The sequence below is a fragment of the Anguilla rostrata genome, chromosome 17 (assembly GCF_018555375.3).
Source record: "Anguilla rostrata isolate EN2019 chromosome 17, ASM1855537v3, whole genome shotgun sequence".
Taxonomy (NCBI): Eukaryota; Metazoa; Chordata; class Actinopteri; order Anguilliformes; family Anguillidae; genus Anguilla; species Anguilla rostrata.
Window position 1 is genome coordinate 11,974,275 of NC_057949.1, and position 20,933 is coordinate 11,995,207.

Sequence of the window (20,933 nt, forward strand, 5' to 3'; positions counted from 1 at the left end):
GTCACACATCCATCTAAAACAAACTGATTTTAAAAATGCAATTTCATTTTTGAGAAAGAACAGAGAAAAATATGTCTGTGGAAGTATGGTAATGTGCCCTGGTTTTGCCTGGTGGACAAATGTTTATCTAATTTTGGTTCTTTTCTGTTTATGCTAAATTAAATTGATTTTTAAATTATTCAAGCACCTTTCTGAGTTTCTCTTCCTACAAAACTCACTCTTGTCCATTGATTCCTCAGATGTGTCAGATTACTGGTTAAACAGCAGTGATGTATCACATTAGGGAAGTAAAAGAGAGAAAAATAGCATACAACCACTTCCCCCAATTATGTTTCCATGGTGAACCATTGACTCAGTGAATGATGGCATCAGCCCTTCTTGAAGCTTGAATGACACAAGACAGAAAGGATATGAAATCATCTCCATGTGGATCAGAGAGGATGTGACATCACTTTCCTGCCAATTCCTGGCAGAGACATGAGCTTGCTATAATCCAATTACACTTGGACCAATGACCTTCTGCCATGGTCTGTGTCTGAGAGATCTCTCAGCCTTATTGTCTTTCGGTGAATAATAAATTCTCTTTTTTTTTTTACTAGAATGAAAGCCATTTCTACATTACCTGCCCTTTTGTTACTGAGTGATTTTATAGGAATAAATCCTCTGAAAGGGTTTGGGAAGTCTCTTATTAATGAGGGATGTAGAGTGCACAAGGTGTCCTTGGTAAGTTTGCAAGAAGAATGTTCAAATAATTCTGGTCACTATTTCTGGGCCATCAAATGTATGTTTGAAATGGAGTAAAACTGGATGTGTTCTACCTTCACATTTCACCAATTAAAGGCCTGTGTAATTAAAAGCATCTTTTTCAAAACAAAAACACAACTTATATTACACATAAATAAACAAAATTGAAAATATATTTACTCCAGAGAGGGACTCAGTCAATCACAGCAAGAAGGAACAGAACAACCCTGACTCTTCTTGGTGAATATCTCCTCACTATACTTTCGGCAGATACTTTTTTTATATTAGCCTACTCTGTGCCTGATTTTGTTGTAGTTGTTTTGAGGCCATGTCCTGTACTGTCGGTGTTAAACTACACACCGGAAGTATTTTTCTTCAATTACAGACAGGTGTACTGGGGAAAAACATAAGTATCATAGATATTCAATGTGGAAATCCACAGCTCATTGGAGTTTCGTTCTGTGCCAATCCACACTTCATTGTACCTATCTGCCCTTGTTTGCTGAACGGCTCTGTTGCCTTGGTGATAGAAAACACTGGTTAGAGAAACTGAACGCGGCTTAGTTTGCTACGATTTCCGCGTCTCCACGCGCTTGGAAGACCTTGGAGTTCTTTTTTATGCATAATAACATCTTTACAGATGTAGAAAATATAAACACATTGGAGAGCGAGTGTTCTTACCAGTGCGAGGTAAGTTAGTTAACGTTTGGAAGGCTAACTCTAGTCAGCTGAATTGTATACCAATCAAATATTTCCACACCACCAGCGGATCATAGTTTCCTAATAAAATACAGTTCACTGCTAAGATCTTTTCCATGGTACTTCTGCCATACGCAATACTTATTTTCCATAGTATTTCACGGCTATATAGTAATGTACACGAAGGCTACGGCTTCATTGCTAGCCTAGTCAGTATATGATGCATGACATAGGCTAAATGTACTTTTGCTCGATACGGGTCACAATTATACAGAACAGTGCTTTTAATTGAAATCTTTATGTACCGGAAAACCGGAAAAATAACATTAATAACATTATTATTATTATTATTATTATTATTGTTATTATTGTTATTGTTATTATTATTGTTGTTATTGTTGTTGTTGTTGTTGTTTTGAATGGAGTGATAACAGATTCTGGAGAATTGCATCTTATATTGTTTGAATTCCATGCATAATCAGCTGAGGAGCCTGCGTATTTCACTGTGAATTAAATGTAGTTAGGTTTTCGTCCAGCTTTTCTAACTACATTTCTTATTTGATTAAATTCATTGTGAATTGCTTCTTTTAGGAGCGAGGTAACTCAACCATGCAATTATTTCTGTTCGGAAAGTTCATCTTCCACCAGACCTGTTGCACCTTATAAGCTACCCCAATTTGGACCACTTATCAAAGTGGGCTGGAAGGAATGTCACCCTCTAAAAGTTTTGTAAAATCAGTTGGTGAAAGCCACTGTGTGTAACCCTGATGTGGACTTTGTATTTTCCTGACTTCTGTCCTCACATGCAGATGACCTGTGGATGGTGTGAATGAGAGAAAGGACTAAATGGCCCTCAGCTCTCCGTGTGTGTAAGTGCAGCTCCACAAGCTGCTCTCCAAAGACTGTGATGCCGTTTTCCAGCCCTGTGTGTCAATTGACCCCCCCATGCATCTCAGTATTCATCTTAATACCATCAGAGTATTACTTCTTGTACCCCCAAAGACGTTTGTTTTCCAGCTTTGTACATTTTAAGTTTGAGCTGATGTCCTCTGCAGCATCCATGGTTTTTCCGCAGCGTCCATCTGCATTTAATACTTGTAATTGCAGCACACGGATGAAAGTGTGCATGACCGTACAGTATTACCTCAGCATCATTCATGATATCTGACTCTTGCATGTATTCAGGCTGCTGATGTCTTCATGTGCTGCTATCCTGACTTTTGATGTCCAGATATGCTAAGAGCCTGTGTGCTTTGCACTAAAGGGAGATTTGAATCAAGTGAAAGTAGTTGGTTTGGCTGATGGGTGAAACCTGTTTGTGTGCCGGTTGGCAGGGAGGACAGTGGTTTTGGCGCTGGACAGCTAAACCAGCTGTTGTGGGAGCCTGGTGCATCCCCCTACAAGGAAGACGATGGGCTGCTGGTCACCCATGTCAACCATACGCACGACCTGCTGGTGAGACCCCCATACCAACCACAAACCAACATCACACACAACCTGCTGGTGAGACGTCTATACCACCCAAACACCAACCACACACCAACATCACACACAACCTGCTGGTGAGACGTCTATACCACCCAAACACCAACCACACACCAACATCACACACAACCTGCTGGTGAGATGTCTATACCACCCAAACACCAACCACACACCAACATCACACATAACCTGCTGGTGATATCCCCATACCAACTAAACACCAACATGCCAACAACACACAATCTTCTAGTGAGACTTCCGTACCAACCAAAGACCACCATGCCAACAGCGCACACATCCCGCTGGTGAGACCTCCATGCTAACTTCATGCCAACCACATTCCAACCGCACACAAGTTGCTGGTGAGCCCCTCACACAGGCACATGTTAATTTCACAACAATGTTTTTTATGTGGTTTATTATCTGTTATTGTGGTTGTAGAGGGGTGGGTGTTTATCTGCAATGTTGTGGGTGCAGAGGGTTCAGGGGCTCAGAAGCACAGCCAGGGGAAGAATGAAGAGCACCACCGAGTGGTTGGAGGACCACAGTGTTGAAAACTCTGGACTCTCCCTCTCCCACATATTCTCTCTTGGCACATCCACTCTCACGTAAGCTTGTGATCCTGTGCTCATGTGGACCATAGGACCATGCCTTTTTAGCACTTGACATTTTTACTTCAACTTTATATGTTAGAACACTAAAAGTTATTTCCATATTACATCCACATCCATAATCCCTCTGATGGTAAAGCCAAGGAGTTTATAAGTCTGTTTAGCTCTTTTAATTTAACCCAACATGTCTCTGGACCCACCCACACATGTGACCATATATTAGATTTGGTCATCACTGGATATCAATTTGTATCAATTTGTTTGTTTTTTGATACATGCTTAGTTATGGATCAAGCTAACACTGATAGGATCATAAAACAGTGCTATCTAAATGCCAATTCAGCTGATGTTTTTATGAATCTTATGTCAAGTGACCTACCCACACATTTCTCCTCCTGTGAGGTTTAGGTGGATAGTTTTAACTCTAAGGTTTTAGAAAGCAATGATAGTTTTGCTCCACTGAAAACCAAGATTCTTTCTGGTAAGCAAAGAGCTCCACGGAGAAATGGATATAAAGTAAGACAGATAAAAAATGGCCTGCCATAAAGCAGAGAGAAAATGGAGAAAAACAGCTTCAAAGAAAGCTGCAAGTTTACTTTGATATCTACAGAGTATCTATAGTAGAGAACTGAAGCATGCCAGACAATCATTTATCTCTGACATTATTAACATCCACAAAAATAATCCAGTAACTCTTTTTTTTCTACTGTTGATAGTCTGATAAATCCCCCTTTTGCAATCCCTTACAAACTTCTTTCCACTACTAAGTGTAATGAATTTGCTGCTTTGTTAAATTATGAGATTGTAGACATCAGAGTTAACATCTCTAAAACCAGACTACAGACAAATGTTGAGTTCCAATCTTCATTTTGTGCTTCTTATGACATTCTGACACATTTTACCATGGTTGACTTGAAAATGCATAGTGAAGTTTTATCTTTGTTGAGCTCTTCAACCTATCCCTTTGATTCGATTCCGACTACCTACAGTTTTTATGATGATGATGATGATAATACTTTATTGTCAGATCAAGTCTGAAATTTTTCTTGCATCACAGCAGCTCCATTTGCAACATCACAGAAAAGACAAAAATTAAGACAAGAAACAAAGATACATACATTTAACATAACATTACAATCACAGAACACAATATTCACGGCCCTTCAACGTACATTTGATCTGGGATTAAGCTCCATATTTAATTTTAGGATTGACTGGTGTACAAAAGAGTGCTTCAGTCTGACCCTATTAAATCGTGGAACCCTGTATCTCTGGTTTGATGGTAACAATTTGAACAATTTTTTAGCTGTCTCTCAGCGGATGTGCTAGTAAATTGCTCTTTGCAGATTGGTACTTTTCCTGGCTCACATAAAAAACTGCCATTGTTAGGCCTTTATAAAAGAAAATTAGTCTTGATCCTTCAGTAATGAGTAATTATAGACCTATTTCCAACCTTTCATATCGCTGCAAAATACTTCAAAAAGTGGTGTTCAAGCAATTAAATGACTTTCTGAATGCACACTGTATTTATGAAAAATTTAAATCCGGGTTTCGTTCTAAGTATAGCACAGAAACTGCATTAGTTTGGGTGCTTAATGGCTTAAGGTATCAATACAGACTTAAACAGGCATTCTATACTGGTGCTGCTGGGCGTGAGTGCCGCTTTCCATACGGTTCACCACAACATTCTGCTTGACAGACTTCAGAAGCATATTGGCCTCTCAGGACTGGTTCTAAATTGGATTAGGTCCTATCTGACTGGACAAACTTTTTATGTTGCCCCTGGCAACCCCATGCCCAAGAAATTGAAACTATCATGTGGCATCCCCCAGGGGTCCATTCTTGGGCCCCTGTTGTTTCATTTATATATGCTTCCCCTAGGGGATGTTATTAGGAAGCATAACATTAATTTTCAGCTGTACTGTGAGGATACCCAACTTTATATTTCTTTATTACCTGATTACTTCAATATTCTGAGTTTTTTAATCCCTTATATTGAAGATATAATGTTATGGATGTCCCACAACTTTTTACAACTTTACATTAATACATTAAACCTGTCTTGAATTCATTACACTGGCTACCTGTTAGCTCCAAAATTTATGTTGTGCAGCTTTTGATGAAGGGAATTTAATTGGTTTTGATTTTATTTTATGGTGTTTACTGTTACTTCCTTTGTTGTATGAGTTTGTTTGTTGTATGATTTCCATGGTTGTTTTTTTTATTTTTATTATTATTATTTATTTTTCAGTCTGTTGTATCTGAACTGCTTTTGTATAGCACATTGACTTACTTCCCATATGGAATGTGCTATATAAATAAAATTTGATTGGTTTGATTGATTTGATATTGTGAGTCGTAGGTTTGCTCCAGGCTAGTGTCTAACTGCACGTCCCTGTGTCTGTGCAGGAGAGACGAGGATGGCAATCCCAGGAGACACCTCCAGATCAGTGTTGGAACACTCAATGAGTTTGAGGCCCGCCTCCTGCAGTGAGCCCTGCTCCCTCTGCTGATTTCATAGTGGTGTGATGTCACTGTGATCAAAGCACTAGCCCATAGAGCAGTGAGCAGGGTCAGGTGGGAATGAAAGAGAGGGGTCTTCAGCATAAGCCAACATAGTGAACAAGCAATGACATATAGTGATGCAGTGTGGGAATGTAGAGCCAAAATGGGCTCCTCTATGTGCACAGCCTTTATTTCCTTTTACAAACATGTGCATGTTGTGTTTCCAGAATGATTGATACGTACCACGCCAGGATGAAGTGGCTGACTGAAGGAAGTCTGAAGGTCAGTTTAATCTCTGTCTGTGTTCACAATATCACCACCCTGTGACCAGCCATTTTGCCGTGCCACACTGTGTGTTTACTGTCCTCTCCAATGCTTTCACTGTACCTCTATTATGCTCTTTGCTCTGTGTTTTCCCATGCGTCACCACACTTCACCATCATCAGGCATTTGGGGTGGTGAGGGGGTCCAGGGTGGGCGTGGTCATTGACTCCTCCCATGCTGCCTGTGAGGCAGGGAGACTCTCACAGCTCCAGAGCGACCTGCAGGTAAGTGGAGCAGTGCCCCCTGTTGGAAAGCCCCAGTATGACCCCTGAGCACAGGGCACAGACAAGTTATTTATCCCAGTGTAAAGGTGTGTGCTGTGTACAAGTGTTTGTTGCATGTAAAGGTATATGTAGCAGTGTAAAGTTGTGCGAGTTAAGTGAATGTGGGTTGTGTATAAAGGCATGTATTGCCTATAAAGGTGTTTTTTTCCTATGAAGGTGTGTATCCTTTTTTTGCAGTGTCTGATCAATGAGCATCTGAGCCATAGGAAGCAGCTGTATGCCATGTCGTTTGGGACAGAGGTTAGCTTGCTGTGGGACGGGCCTAGAGACGCAAATTCCAGCAGGTGAGACTAGGATCTCAGGGGTCAGAGGTCAAGTGGGTCAAATCATCACTTCCACTACACTCAACAACCAGCTAATCCAGAATGCAGCCACACAACTTGTCTTCAATTTTCCCGGGGGTATCACATGCTTATGTGATACCCCTCCTCATCCCACTTCACTGACTTCCTGTTGCAGTTCACATAAAATTTTTAACTTTGGTACTAAACTACATGGCAGCAGATGGAACAGCACCAACACATCTCCAATCAATCAATCAATCAACCCTAGACCCTGGCCAGATCTTTCTGTTCAGCAATCCCCAAGGTGACTGGCTCTCCCCTCCCTGCATGGTTGCTTCTCCCAGTTACTATGTCTGTTTGTGCTGCCTCCCTCTGTGCTGAAATGAACTTGGACGAGACAGCAGAACTGTTGTTGGTCATCTTGTGATGCAGACTGAAAATGCATCTCCTCTGATTGCATCTTGGCTCCCCTCCAACCCCTACGCTTACAAATGCTCTTTGGTTTATCATGGTATTTTTATGGTTATGTATGGGATGGGTTTTTTTAAAAAGAGCTCCACCAGTGTGTACTGTTTCACAAAGCGCAGAAGAAGCGATGTGCCCGACTTCTTTTCAGACTCTGCCCTGAGAACATTTAACAACCCCCCCTTCCCCCTTGGTTTTTGGTGGCCATACTTTTTTCTGTTCATGCTCAGTGTTGCTTTTACAGATGTTTGCTTATTTATAACGTTAAATGCATATGTATTTGTTTTAGAGTAGATCTTGTAAACTCTACAGAAGTGCTAAATGGACAACTCCGGCCAAGCAGATGCATTTATACGACTTCCTGACTACCTCAAGGCTTAATGTACTGATAAATGACTTACCTGGATTCAAAAATAGATGGTGCATGCAGGATTGTCTATGTTCAGTGGATGATGGAAAATTGGTCGTTATTATTTGAGTGTGATACATGGATTGGTTTTTCTTCCTACATTTTTCTGGTTATTTTTGTTGTTTTGTGGATTGAACCATGTAGGTGATGTACAGGAATGCTGCCCTGAACTGAAAGAAATAAAAAGTCCTCTCTCTCACTCCAGGCTAAGGGAGATGTGCCAGTGGGTACAGAAGCTCTGTCCTGCTGGTGGGTGTAATCTCCTCAATGCCCTCCGGAGGGTGCTGCAGTGCAGGGAGCTGGACTCACTCCTCCTCATTCTGGGCTCCTGGTAAACGCCCAATACCATGCTGTCTCGGCTAATCACAAAGCAGTACCAAATCATGCTGTTACCCAATCAGAAACGAGGACAAAGCGGTGCTCTCTGCCAATCAGAAACCAGTACTGAATCATGTTCTCAGCCATTCACAAAGGACCAAGCCTCACTCTCATCTACTCATAAACCAAAAACAAACCACTGTTTCACCCAGTCACATGTTAGGAGCAAATTGTGCTTTCACCCAATCACAAGCCAAGACCAAACTATCACTTCAAGGCAGTAATGTTGACTGGAGCAGACTTTTCACTGTGCTCTTCAAGGTATTTCAGCAAATTTGTTTCAGCAAGATTAACGGCATCCTTCACTCTTTAAACTTACTTCTGAAATCACAGAGCCATTGTTTCATATCAGTGCTGTGGAAAATTGAAATGCCAAATTTGCTATTTGTTGTGCATCTCATTTTAGTCCAGATCAAACATCAGACACATTGTTTGATTATGTGGAGCAGTGCACTCTGGGAAGGGAGCTGTCCATCCTCGCCGTGGCATATGGCAGCAGCAGTCCAGTGACCATTGTGAGTAAAAGGAGGATTATGGGTCAAAATATAGTGCATGGAGGAGCAGGCTCCTGACACGTTTGTGTTCCACCCCATCACAGGGGATCGTTAAGAGACTGGCAGAGGTCACCGGAGGTCGTTTCCATATCTTCTCCGACATGAGACAGGTAGCTCCGCACCCACTCAGCTGTGAATGTCTACATCATTAGCAGAGGACTGAAATAGCACATTATCTCTCCCTCCCCCCCCTCACTTTCTGTCTCAGTGTCTGTCTCATTCTGTGTTTCTCTCTCTCCCGTGCCCCCCCCCCCCCTCTGGCTCAGTGTATGGTGGACAGCAGTGACATGGAGCTCATATGGGGGGAGCTCCAGGCAGCAAGGGGAGTCCTGGGAAACCTACAGGAGATGCGGGGGGGTCGGGTCGGAGAGACGCAGGTGACTGTGATGCAAGAGGTACTGTTTCCCCTCCGAGTCCGGTTCATTTCATCAGCAGATCAACGTGATCTAATTCCGCGGTTTCAGTTTTACTGTCACAGATAGTTTGCCTCTGTCATGTGTTTGGGCCATTTTGTCTGAAAGGCAAAATATGCAGTTTCAATCAGATCTCTCTTCAAGGCATTTTCTAAGCTTGTGAGACAGATAGCTTCATGCTCATGTTGGTTCATTCTGCACACAGGTTTGCGCTGAGGTGGACAGCTTGTGTCTGACCCGCCTCCTTCCCAAATCAGCCAGTCAAGATGCTCCACTCTGCCTGCAGAGTCCAGGTTTCCTGCCCTCAACCTCAGCAGAGTGGCTGCAGAGCCATGGGCTCAAAGGTTCTGGGTCTCTTTCTCTCTCTTTCTATCTCTCTCTCTCACCCTCTCTCTCTTTCTCTGTCATTTTGTTATTATTGGCAAGCCTTACAGAATTTCAGTGTTTCTCATATAAGGGCTCAGCTCACTGGTCAGTGGTTTTATAAAATGCCTGTAGTCCCTGTCCCTGATTGGCTGGAGCTGAGACTGACAGGAGGCTGTCTCCTCCTCCCTGCAGCGCAGAGGCTGGGCGTGTACCAGGTGCTGGCTCCCCACGCACACTCCCCGCTGCAGGAGTTTGTGCCTATTCTGCGCAAGACTGTCAGCTCCACGGTACACCAGGTAAAGCCCTGCCCCCTAGAAGCACCAGAGTCGTCGCGGTAACCATGCTCTATGCTTCCGACTTATTAACCTATTGGAAAGGAGCTGCAGGTATGGGTTACATAGCTGTAACCTGAGTGGGCGTGCATATCAGGTGTGTTTCAAGGACAGGCTGTCTGGACACACCTCCCTCATAACTCCCCCCTTTCACCTGTGCTGTCCCTTTCCCTCCATCTCTCCATCCCTCATACCCCCCCCCCCATCTCCTCAGAAAGCCATGGTGCAGTTTGAGTGGCATGATGGGACAGTGAAGAATGTGCATGTGGATCCGCCCCTTCTCTATGCCTATCAGGTGGGTGAGGTGGTCCCTGGCATTGGTTGTGATTGGACAGTCACTTTTTTGTAGCTGAGTTGTTGGTCTGTAAATGAAATCGCTTCTGGGTCTTACATTTGTTGTTTTTTTGGTTGTTTTGTTTGTGTTTTTTTTAAACTGTCATTAAATAAAGAGCTTATTTATCCTTTCTTTATGCTTTCTTCCTCTTTTTTCTCTCCAATTTGGAATGCCCACTTGTGTTAAGATGCTCATCTTAACCTGTGTTGTCAGTTCGGCAGTGTGCAGACAAGCATGTGATTTCCTCAGAAGTGTCCAACGTTAGCCACTTCTAACGCAGTTCGCAAGTCGCATTCACATAGACATGACTGGGAGCAAGGCATTTCATGTGTAGCTCAACAGAAGAACTTGCAGACACCTGAATGGTCAGCAGGGGTCACTGGTGCGCGATGAGACACTGTCATCCCAGATGACTGCAATCCTCCCATCCCTGGGATTTAGAATTCGATACCAGACCATGGCACTCCTCCATGCCCTAGAACGGAGCCTTAACTGGATGAGACACCCAGCTGCCCCAAAATGGAGCTGGTTATAGTAAAAGAGTCTGTTATTGTCTTTTGCAGAAACAGCTGGTGAGTGCAGTGAAGGTGCTGGAGAAGAGAGTGGCGTGGCTCAACACTGGAAGCCGTCAGATCTGGGGCACAGTGTGTGAGCTCAGGCAAGAACCAGCGCATCCTGTAAACTCCTCCATCTAATAACCAACTAATGCGACAGAGGCTGTTGTAACGTTTTACGCACCATGGTGAGGTGTAATTTTACACAGCAGTGGTGAGGTGTAACGTTTACGCTTCAGTGAGTAGGTATAAAGTTTGTGCTACAGTGGTGAGGACTGCACTTTACAGTGCAGTGGGTATGTGTCAAATTTACGCTGCAGTGATGAGTTGTAAAGTTTATGTGTTAATGTGCTTCTCCCCTGCAGGGTGCTGGTCCTGGTGGATGTGTCTCAGTGGAACTCACAGTACCTTCGCTACATACAGCTCTCCCTAAGACTACTGCTGCAAGAACAAATGGCTAACAAACACAGCTTCAACATCATCGCGTATGTGCAGACACGCAAATGCATAAAAACATACACACACACACACCCATGTTCATGCACGCATACAAACATACACAGATACAGTTTCAACGTCATCACATACGCACACACACACACGCTTATTGTAGTCCATTGTGTTCAATTATTTTTTCTACATTAATAATTAATCTTTCAGTGACCATAAAGGCAAGTTTGTCTTGCCATAGTCTAAGTAGTCTGAGCAGGTCTGAGTGGGGTCAAGTGGGGTCTTGTGTGGTGGGTGCTGTCAATCATTCTTTTTTGTTGAGCAATCTGCAGCTCTGCAGGATTCATGTTGCACTTTTTCATGACCATTTTAATTGGGTCTTTTTTCTGGCCACATGAAGAGCACATGCCACCAACCAATTATCCTTCTTGGAAGACGACTTTCTTGCATTCTATACAGTGCTGCTGGAAGCAGTGTTGGTGGTGGACTAGTAGGAGGCAGTCTTTCCTCTAGATTCTAGATAATAGATACTCAAATCTGGACCTCAAATCCAAATCCGGCCTTGGTTTTCTTTTCCCCCAGGTAATATAACTGAACAATCAGAGCTACTGATTGGCCGGACTGTATTCACACCTGACTCCCAGGTAAAGGGCGGGTGGAAAACCTGCAGTCCTTGAACCTCAAGGGCCATCATTTGAGTTCTAGGTCAAGCAAATTTAATGCATGACCATAATGATGGGGAGACTGTGCTGTAGGAGGAGCTGTCCTTTAGATTGGAGGACCTGGCTGACTGTGGTCATTAAAGGTTCAGAGTGAGGGTGAAAGAGTAGCGGTGTTAACTCCAATGTCCTGTCCAAAATCTCACAAAACTGGCTCTGTACACGTGGCCACCTATTCTCCCCCTCCCTACATCTTCCTGGCTATGCAGTGCCTTGAGTTTCATTCCCCAGGTCGTCACTAAAAAAGAGCATTAGTTTTGAACTGTCTGCTGGTAATTTCATTTCTGTGAGGATTTTAAAATTCCTTACTTGTTCTGAAGAGAATATGAGGTGACTCATCGTTAATAAGCTGAGCGCATGCAGGCAGAGCCAGGAAGAACCTTAACTCCACTGCAGGAACAAGCTGTAAAATATATTAGCCAGATTTCCATTTTGTGTGCTCAGGCATATGATGTGAAGTTCATTAGCCAGTTTTTAGGTTAGCTCATGAAAGGCTTTTATGAGTTTCTGTTACGTAAATATCTACATTACAAAACATTTTTCTAGCAGAAGCTCTTATCCAGAGCTGCTTATAAATGTAACTTTTTAATGCACATTCCATTTATATAGCAGGATATTTTCAGGTTAGGTACCTTACTCAAGGGTACAACATTTGAGTTATTAGCCCACTTTTCTAACTGCCAAATGACCAACCATAAATCTTGCAGTAATATAAGAGTGCTAATGGGTATTTGTTGTGTAAATATCTCTGCTATATTCTTAGCATTTTAATTGGTATTTAATTTGTAAATACCTGGCAGTTTTGGTGGAGATGTTTGCGCCTGGCAGAATGAGATGGTGGAGACTAGCACCAAGAACCTTCAGGAAGCTTGGAGGTGAGAGAGAATCATCCCACCACACCTAAACACCAACCCATAGCCGCACCACACTGTGCCTCACTAAACCAAACCATAACCGCACCACACGATTGTCACGCCGCACCATGCTACACTATATCACAACAGCACCACATTATTATAACACTTCACCACACCAAACCACAGCCTCACCACACAGTACTACAGTATCCAGCCATACCACACCACACCATGTTTTCCAATGTGAGGTCAGAGGTCATGGAGCAGGGCTGTGTTCCAGTGTGAGGTCAGAGGTCATGGGGCAGGGCTGTTTTACAGGTGGGTGCAGGGGTTGCAGTGCGAGGGGAGTCGGAACATGCTGGCAGCTCTGAGACTTGCTGTGGAGAACAACCTGCAGGGGGAGCCAGAGCACAGCCAGGGCCTTTACCTGCTCACCTGTGGCGTGCCTGACCAAGACATGGTAACATCGAACACTTCCTCTGGTGCCCCCTGATGCCCTGAAAGTGTAATTAGGATAAATCCAGTCTCTCACAGGGATATAGCACAGATATGTAAATCATGCGTTTTGTGAGTATTCTGTGTGTGTGTGTTCGTACTTGTTCCTCTCGGCAGGCTGCAGTAGAGGGGTATGTGTCGCAGTGCTGTGGGGGAGGGGCTTGGCGGTTACATGTGTGCCTGTTTGGGGGGGTGGAGCCCACAGCGCTGAGCTGTCCCTTCCCACCCCGCTATGCCACCCAAGTGGAGACTGTCGATGCCCTACGAAGCCTGGCACACTCCACCGAGGGGCGCTTTCACTGCTTCAGGAAGTCAGGTATCCCCCATCCTACCCCAAAACCTGCACTTCCAAACCTGCCTCCCAATAGCCCCATACCTGCCTTCTATGTCCCCCCAATCCCCCCTTCGTCAGGTGACCTTCTTAAAGAAAGGTCAACTATTGGAAAGTGTCGGGTTGGATGGGCGCTGTAAGCATTGTTATGAACACGTGTGATGGTTTGTGATAAATTGTCCAGTAAATAAAATCACCTCTATCTTCCCCTTCTAGGCATCGTAGAGAGTGATGACATCACTGCCTTAATGGCAGAAATAGAGAAGGCAACCAGGTACTGGGAGAAGGTGAGAGAGGCTGTGTTGGTTGGTTCTCTTTTTGCAGTACACTGTACTGATTAATTCTTTGTGCACAGTTCTGACTGGTTCTCTGTTTGCACTTTTCTGTGCTGATTGGTTGTCTGTGTGCAGAGATGTGTGCTGATGGGTTCTCAGTGTGCAGTTCTCAGTGCTGATTGGTTCTTTGTGCTCAGTGCTCCATGCTGGTGGACTCTGTGTCCCACCGGACAGGCTGCAAGGGGGTCAGCGAGGCGCCGATGCTGGAGGGCAAGCAGCCTACTGTAACCATGGAGACGTGGATACCTCCCCGCCCCACCGCTCTCACGCTCGCCAGACTGGTTAGTCCCCCTCCCTACCTCCACCTGCTTCTGTCCTCTTGCTCATTTCTCCACCTCTGGCTCTCCATCCATTTACCTGTCCACCTCCAGCTTTTTTTTTACACCTCCCCATCGTCCTTCTGTGTGTGTGTGTCTGCTGCAGCAGTGTGTGACCCAGAGGCAGTGTTGTAGAAGGGTACTGGTTTATTACTGCACACTGTCCTGTTCACACCATTCATAACTCTAATTATTATTATTATTATTACTTGTTACTTATTAATGCGAATAATTGCTATCATAGTTATGTGATGAAAGGGAAGGTTTTCCTCTCTCTCTCTCAGCAGGTGAAGGCACAGAGAGAGGAGGAGGCTTCACCTGTGAAAGCTCTTACCTGGTGCCCCAGCAAATCCCCAGGTGAGCATGCCGGAGCCCCACCCTCCTTCTTTCAATGGGCCAGGAGACACTACTTCTGCTCATCTGGGTTCCCTGTTCAGTTAGGCAGGGCGTGTCAGGAGACCTTAGACATGACAGGGTGTGTTGGGCGTATCAGGGTTGCAGCTGAACAAGTGATTGGTTGCGATCATTCTCTTCCTGTTTTTTCCCCAGCACAGCCAGCGAGTAGCAGGGGGCCAACAGGAAGTGGAGCCAGACACAGGAAGTCCTCTGTCTCTCACTCTGTGTTTTATACAGAGGAAGGCAACAACCTTGCTAAGGGTGTGTATGCGTGATTGAGTGTGTGTGTATAATTGGGTCTGTGTATGTGCTTTATTAATTTATTTTTTCTTTATTTTTACTGCAGGTTTCATCTTTAAGAAATATCCAAAAGCACAGAGTGCGCGCAGGGCTATTCCCAAGGTCACTCTGCCCAAGGAAGAGGAAATTTGCTCAACCAAGCAGGTGCATTATGGGAGTTGTTGTTTTGTTTGGCACATTGAGGCCTGTTTCCTGTTTCTGTAACTGTGTTTCTCTCAGTGGCTGAAGCGTTTTGGAGTGAGGAAGCTGAAGCTGGATCTGGATAGGCTGGCATCAGGCCCGGACTGCACGCATCATAAGAGTCCTGCCTCACACGTGCCCGTCTCCGCCCCAGACACACCCAGCCTGGCCTCCTGCAGCCCGGTCCTGGCATACTGCAGAAATATCCCTCTTGTCGACTTCAACGTGAGCACCGCCATACTAGGGGCACTGTGAGAGAATGTACACTTGTTGTGGGGTATTCTGGTGAGAATGTACATTTGCTGTTGTCGGGCACACCGTGATAATGCGCACTTCATTTAGGGCACGCTGTGTGAGAGTGTACACTTCTTGTAGGGCACACTGTGTGAGAGTGTACACTTGTTATTGCAGGGCACACTGAGGCATCTTCAGTTGGCGCCACGGGAGCTGGATCAGTACCTCTCCCAGACAGGAAGACTCCTCAGACGCTACGCTCGCAGGATACAATGGCTGCTCTCTGGTACGTTGCTGCCTCTTCTCTGTTTGGCTGCTCATTCAAAGCCTCTTTTCTGATATGATGATGTCCAGCAGGCTGCCCTCTAATTGTTTTTTGGTCATTGGTGAGTATGTCAGCTGGTGAACTGCATAATGAAATGAAATGGCCGAACTGCTAAACACCTGAGTGAACAGAGATGGCAGGTAGAGGAAAGAGATGGCTGTGTGATTCGGAAAAGAATCTTTCCGTATGTCGTATCGCCTGACGAGGTCTGTTTACTGTTGTAGAAGCACATCACTCAGTTTCCATATTAAAGCCAAAGAGGATATATCACATAAAACTATCAGGTGACTCTGGCAGAGTTCCACACATGCTGTAATTCCTACTGGCTCAGCGGAGGTAGGCTGATTACTCTGTTTGAGTGCAGCACTTTCAAATGCCCAAATCACAGGAATGGCAGGCTACAGCACCGGCTTCGGGCATTCTGTGGGCTTCTGGTCCCGTGTAATACCACAGGTCACATGGGCGTATCTGTCTCTCTCACCGCGGAGTAAAGTGCATTAAAAGCAGGGCCTGATGGGTGCGTGTTGCAGTCTGTCAGAGCAGCGATGCATTATTCACGCGCTTCCTGTGCATTGAGCTGAGTGCTGAGGGGTGCTGTGGGTTTGACAGGGTGAAATGAGCAGGAGTATGTCTCACCCTGCCTGTTTCACAGTCTCCAGAGCTAGAGCAATGTGCTGAATAAGTACGAGTCGTCAGCATTCACGGATACCAGAGCACATCAGATTCTTACCGCTGTTTTAGCACTCAGGTTTTCCAGGGGGGAAGAAACTTTCTGTCAGAACACAGTGAGATAAGCAGCCACATTTAAGTGCTCAGACATAGATATACTAATATTTAAAATCAGTTCCACCACCACTCTGGTGATGTAAAGACATGGACCTGCAGACTCCTAGCTCTTCAACCTGCTGGACATAATATATAGATAGAACCGCCCAGTTCAGTGAAGGAAATTGCTGATCCAATAAATAACTGACATTAGGATAAATTAATTACAGGTGTGTAGGTGGTGTTTCAAGTGTAGTAAATAAATTCAGTGGATGGGTCCAGAGTGATTTATTTATTTTTTTGGGTCTTACTTAAGCCGGCTTGAATTTGTTGTGGGCGGTCGGTGAGGAGTTGATTAGGGCACAGATAAAAAGCAGAATTACTGCAGTGGAGGAGTACAGAAGGGGAGAGTGGATGGGGTAAAGTATACAGGCAGTTAGATTCTTGCAAATTAAAAGCTTCAGGAGATTAAGATTGGAAAATGATGAGAAGCTAGGAAGAGTCCTAGCTGGAGCACTGAATGTACTGGCATAGTTGCAGATATCAGTTTGGTTTGCAAATTAAGTGAAGTTATCTGCTCCAAGAATGGAGGAGGAGGTGAGTTCAGAAGCAAGGAGAAAGTAGCTCTTCTTCTTTTCAGTGGCTTTGATTTTGGTTTGAAAATATTTAGATTTAACAGACAAGAAAGTCCTAAGAGGTTTTGGTTAGATGGCCGGCTTGTTTCTCTCCATTTTGTGGATTGCAGGTTGGCTCTGTCTGCTCATATGAGAATGTCAGGCTGCCGTGGACAGAAAGAGGATAGTTTTGCAGGTTAGTACGGCAAGAGGGCTGAGCAAGTCAAGGGCGTCAGAAAGTGTGGATAGCATGGAGGAGGTGGCCAAGTGAAGGACACATTGCCTTATTGAGAAACCTGAACATAACCTTCTCTCTGGTTGACTGTTGTTGCAGTGCGCATTCAGATAAGGACAAGCCTGAATTGGACACATACAATCAGCTGTGGGCGATGCTAAAAAAAGGCACAATTGTTCCAGAGAACTGGAGAGACTAAAGTTGGAGTTGGAGTATGATGTGTGCAGAGAGTTTAAAATGGAAACTGGTGGGCTTGTCTCCTAGGTAGCCGGCGCGTCTTTGGGGTGCTGCTGGAGAGGGATGTCTGCATCCTGCTGGACTGCTCGGGCTCCATGGCAACATCCCTGCCCGAGGTGAAGAGGGAGCTCAGCTCCCTGATCTGGGATCAGCTGCGCCCAAACAGGCACAGGTAGGACCCTGCACACACACCCAAACCCCACACACCCCAGAACCTTCCATCTGTGTTTGCAGGCTTGTTTGTGTGCACGTGTGTATGTATGCGTGTTCATATGCGTGTATGGTTTACTTCCGTGTGTGCATGCATGTGTGGGTCACGTTGTGAATGCAGTTTTGTGCAAGTGTTGTGTTTCACGTGTGTACTTGTGTTTGTTTTGCAGATTTACTCTGGCTGCGTTTTCGGGGGAGGTGCAGACATGGCGCCCCACCCTAACAGAGGCCTCGGAAGAGGCGTGCCGGGAGGCGGAGCAGTGGGTGTGGCAGCTGTGCGCTCACGGGGGCACCTGCACCCTGCAGGCCGTACAGGTGAACACTGTACCATACCGCACCTGATCCACAGTCAGCTCCCATAGCTCTAATCAAGTGTCTGAAGCAGCAGCTGCCATTCCTATGCGCTCACTTTGTTGCTATTGCACATTTCTCCCTCTAAAACATGATGGAGGATTAATGCTGAATCTCTATTGGCAGTTTGCCTGTGGGCTGGGCGACTCTGTGGGCGTGTACATGCTGAGTGATGGGAAGCCAGACTCCAGCTGCAGCTTGATCCTGCAGGCGACTGAGAGGATGAGTCAAGGGAAGCACATCATTGTGCATACCATCTCCTACAACTGCAATGACAGGTACCCACACACACAGGTACACATACACACACACAAACACACTCACACACACATACACATGTACACGCATACACACACACACTCACATGCACACACACACGCACACACGCATGCACACTCACGTGCACACACGCACACACACACACACACACCCTACAACACTGTTAACATCTCTTACAACAGTGCAGGCAGTAAATGCTAAAATAGCTCAAATAGATCCAATTTGCTATTGGATATCTCTCTGACAGCGCTGCCAATGAATTCCTGCGGAAACTGGCCCACCAGACAAAAGGCCGGTTCCATTGTTTCCAGGGCGACGCAGACTTGCTGGTTGCTGCAATGCTGAAGGAGGGGTCCACCGAGGAAGCCGTGAGTGGTGAACCCTGCGCTTATGGACGGGTTTTGTGGTTATTATGATGTTCTTCTACTTTAGCCCATGAAACAGGGCATGTTGTTATTATAATGTACCTCTACTGCAGCCAGTCAGTCAGGCCTTGTGTTGAAGTGGGAATTTCAGCCTCTCTCTGGCTGCCTACAGGAACCAACTTGTTCCGCCTTTGAGGGAGACGACCTGAGGGGATTGGCCAAGGAGATGGACAAACTGAGACATTTCCGGAAACAGGCTGCAGCTTTCCGGTTGGTGTCCCCACGACAATGCAGTGGAATGTCCGCCCTTCACATCAGTGACATCAGGGATGCGTTGTCACAGAAGACGTTTTCCTTTGTGTACTTATGTAACACTGTGGCGCTGCCCACACAGAGACAGCCCCGCTACAGAAGGTTGTGGGTTTGGATCCCAGCTGGAAAACAGACTTTAATCTGGAGGTTTCCTTCAAATGCATCTGCATACATCTAGGTGTAGAAATCGATATGTATTAAACGTTAGGTTTCTAAATATCAAAGAAAAAGCATCAAGATCTGATAAACCAGTGATAAAACATCAGCACATGAACAAGTAAACAACATACAGGTGTAAGAAAATAAATATATAATTAATCATAAATGATGATTATGTAACCATTGCTGGGAATCTAGGAAAAAGTGTCACATTCTTTCTCACAGCTGAACTCACTGTTCTAAACTGTGTCCTCTCTGTCTGCAGGAAATGTAAATTCTTTCTTAAAAAGTGAAGTGTCTTGTTTATAATGCAACATCTTTTTTATAGGAAAATTCTTTTGGAGAAGCAGACTCCAGTGAAGGGCTAGACTGAAAATGATGAAGGTGCTGATGAAGACCTTCTCATCCGGCTTCCCCAGATGTCTCTGCATTTCATTCTTAAATAATTTCCTCCCAAAATAATTAAAATCTTTGAAAGTTTTAACAATGTACTTCAATGAATAACTATTATGAGCAATGAAAAAAAAGATTTTTTTATTAATTTATATGTATGTAATTTTGATGGGACATATCAAAATCTTGTAATATTGAAGGTAATACAAAGACGAGAACTTTCTTTTCAATCTTAGTATAGGCTTTTTGGTGTTTCTTAAGTTTTTTGGAGAATTATGCTACAGGGCAAACACAGGAGTCCTGGACCAGTGCAGTTTTGACACCCACATCAGGGGCGTACTGAAAAGGTAAAGTTAAGGTGCAGTCAAAATTGGTTCACTGGACAAGATGGCTTTTGATTGACTGAAAACCCTATGCCAAGAGTCTGTCCATTTGTACAGTGCCGTGAAAAAGTGTTTCCCCCCTTCCTGATTTCCTCTTATTGCATATTTTTCACACTGAATGGTTTCAGATCTTTAGATAAAATGTAATATAGAGGGAATAAAGGGAACCTGAGTAAACGCAAAACATATTTTAAAAATTATTTCATTTATTTAATGAAAAAAGTAATCAGACACCCAAAAAGAAATTGCCCCCTTAAATGTATTAGCTGGTTGCACCACCTTTAGCAGCAATAACTGCAACCAAACTCTTAGAATTTCATATCTAGTGGAATGTGATTGTGGAATAGAGTGCTTGCTTGTGGTGTCTACTTCACTCTGATGGTATGGTTCAGTATGAGTGAGGTTTAGATTCAACAGGGCTGACTGTGTTAAATTAGTTGAATCTAATTATCAATTAAATATGGTTAATTGTTTGATAGAGTAACTAAGGGGGCAATGACTTTTACACATGGGTGGGTGATATGGGTATTTCATAACAATTTTCATAAAATAAATGAAATTTTAAAGTGTTTTGTGTTTACTCAGTTTCCCTTTGTCTAATATTACATTATGTCTGATAATAGAGGAAATCAGTCAGGGGGAAAATAGGCTATATCGATGGAAAATCAAGATTTTTTTGCACAAGTACAGTCTCTGTTTCGTGTAGCCTCACATCTTACGGGCTACGGGTAAAATGTATTGTTTACAGTGTAGTTTGTGTCGGCACACATCCTGAATAAATGATTAGACTTGGGGTAAAGACTAGATCTTGGCACTGCACGTTTCTCCTTACAGCACTTAACACTGTGGAACGCAGGGTGCTGATCTCCAAAATGAGACAAAACACAAAAATAAGCCATATTAATTTTGTGGAGATGCAGATGACTTAATAATGTTGGAAGGAGCATGGA

General features: G+C 44.3%; 1 protein-coding gene across 4 annotated transcripts; it reads left to right on the forward strand.

The window, feature by feature from the left end:
• The first annotated feature begins 1,167 nt into the window (after positions 1-1,167).
• On the forward strand, positions 1,168-20,907 carry vwa3a (von Willebrand factor A domain containing 3A). Of its 4 annotated transcripts, XM_064315241.1 has the most exons (33): positions 1,172-1,434; positions 2,253-2,312; positions 2,778-2,898; positions 3,406-3,536; positions 5,949-6,029; positions 6,272-6,326; positions 6,491-6,592; positions 6,830-6,936; positions 8,016-8,141; positions 8,595-8,703; positions 8,787-8,852; positions 9,009-9,137; positions 9,361-9,499; positions 9,714-9,817; positions 10,068-10,148; positions 10,751-10,845; positions 11,107-11,226; positions 12,711-12,785; positions 13,086-13,227; positions 13,380-13,578; positions 13,810-13,880; positions 14,066-14,209; positions 14,530-14,602; positions 14,795-14,902; positions 14,988-15,085; positions 15,161-15,346; positions 15,533-15,641; positions 17,559-17,703; positions 17,912-18,056; positions 18,219-18,370; positions 18,619-18,739; positions 18,909-19,006; positions 19,536-20,864. In XM_064315241.1, exons 2-33 carry the CDS (start codon positions 2,290-2,292, stop codon positions 19,573-19,575), a joined length of 3,495 nt encoding a protein of 1,164 aa, XP_064171311.1. In that variant the 5' UTR covers positions 1,172-1,434; positions 2,253-2,289; the 3' UTR covers positions 19,576-20,864. The 4 variants fall into 4 exon arrangements, with proteins under 4 accessions (XP_064171314.1, XP_064171311.1, XP_064171312.1 ...); XM_064315242.1 differs by lacking the exon at positions 5,949-6,029 and having other exon boundaries at positions 19,536-20,907; XM_064315244.1 differs by lacking the exons at positions 17,912-18,056; positions 18,219-18,370; positions 18,619-18,739; positions 18,909-19,006; positions 19,536-20,864 and adding an exon at positions 17,191-17,255 and having other exon boundaries at positions 1,168-1,434; positions 17,559-17,695.
• The last annotated feature ends 26 nt before the right edge of the window (positions 20,908-20,933 follow it).

What these genes read in the sequence shown, in the direction of transcription:
- vwa3a (XM_064315241.1), top strand. Translation starts at nt 2,290, where the DNA reads ATGGCCCTCAGCTCTCCGTGTGT. An exon ending in TGACTGAAGGAAGTCTGAAG is followed by an intron (nt 6,327 to 6,490) that starts GTCAGTTTAATC and finishes CACCATCATCAG; the next exon opens with GCATTTGGGGTGGTGAGGGG. An exon ending in GGCACAGTGTGTGAGCTCAG is followed by an intron (nt 10,846 to 11,106) that starts GCAAGAACCAGC and finishes TCTCCCCTGCAG; the next exon opens with GGTGCTGGTCCTGGTGGATG.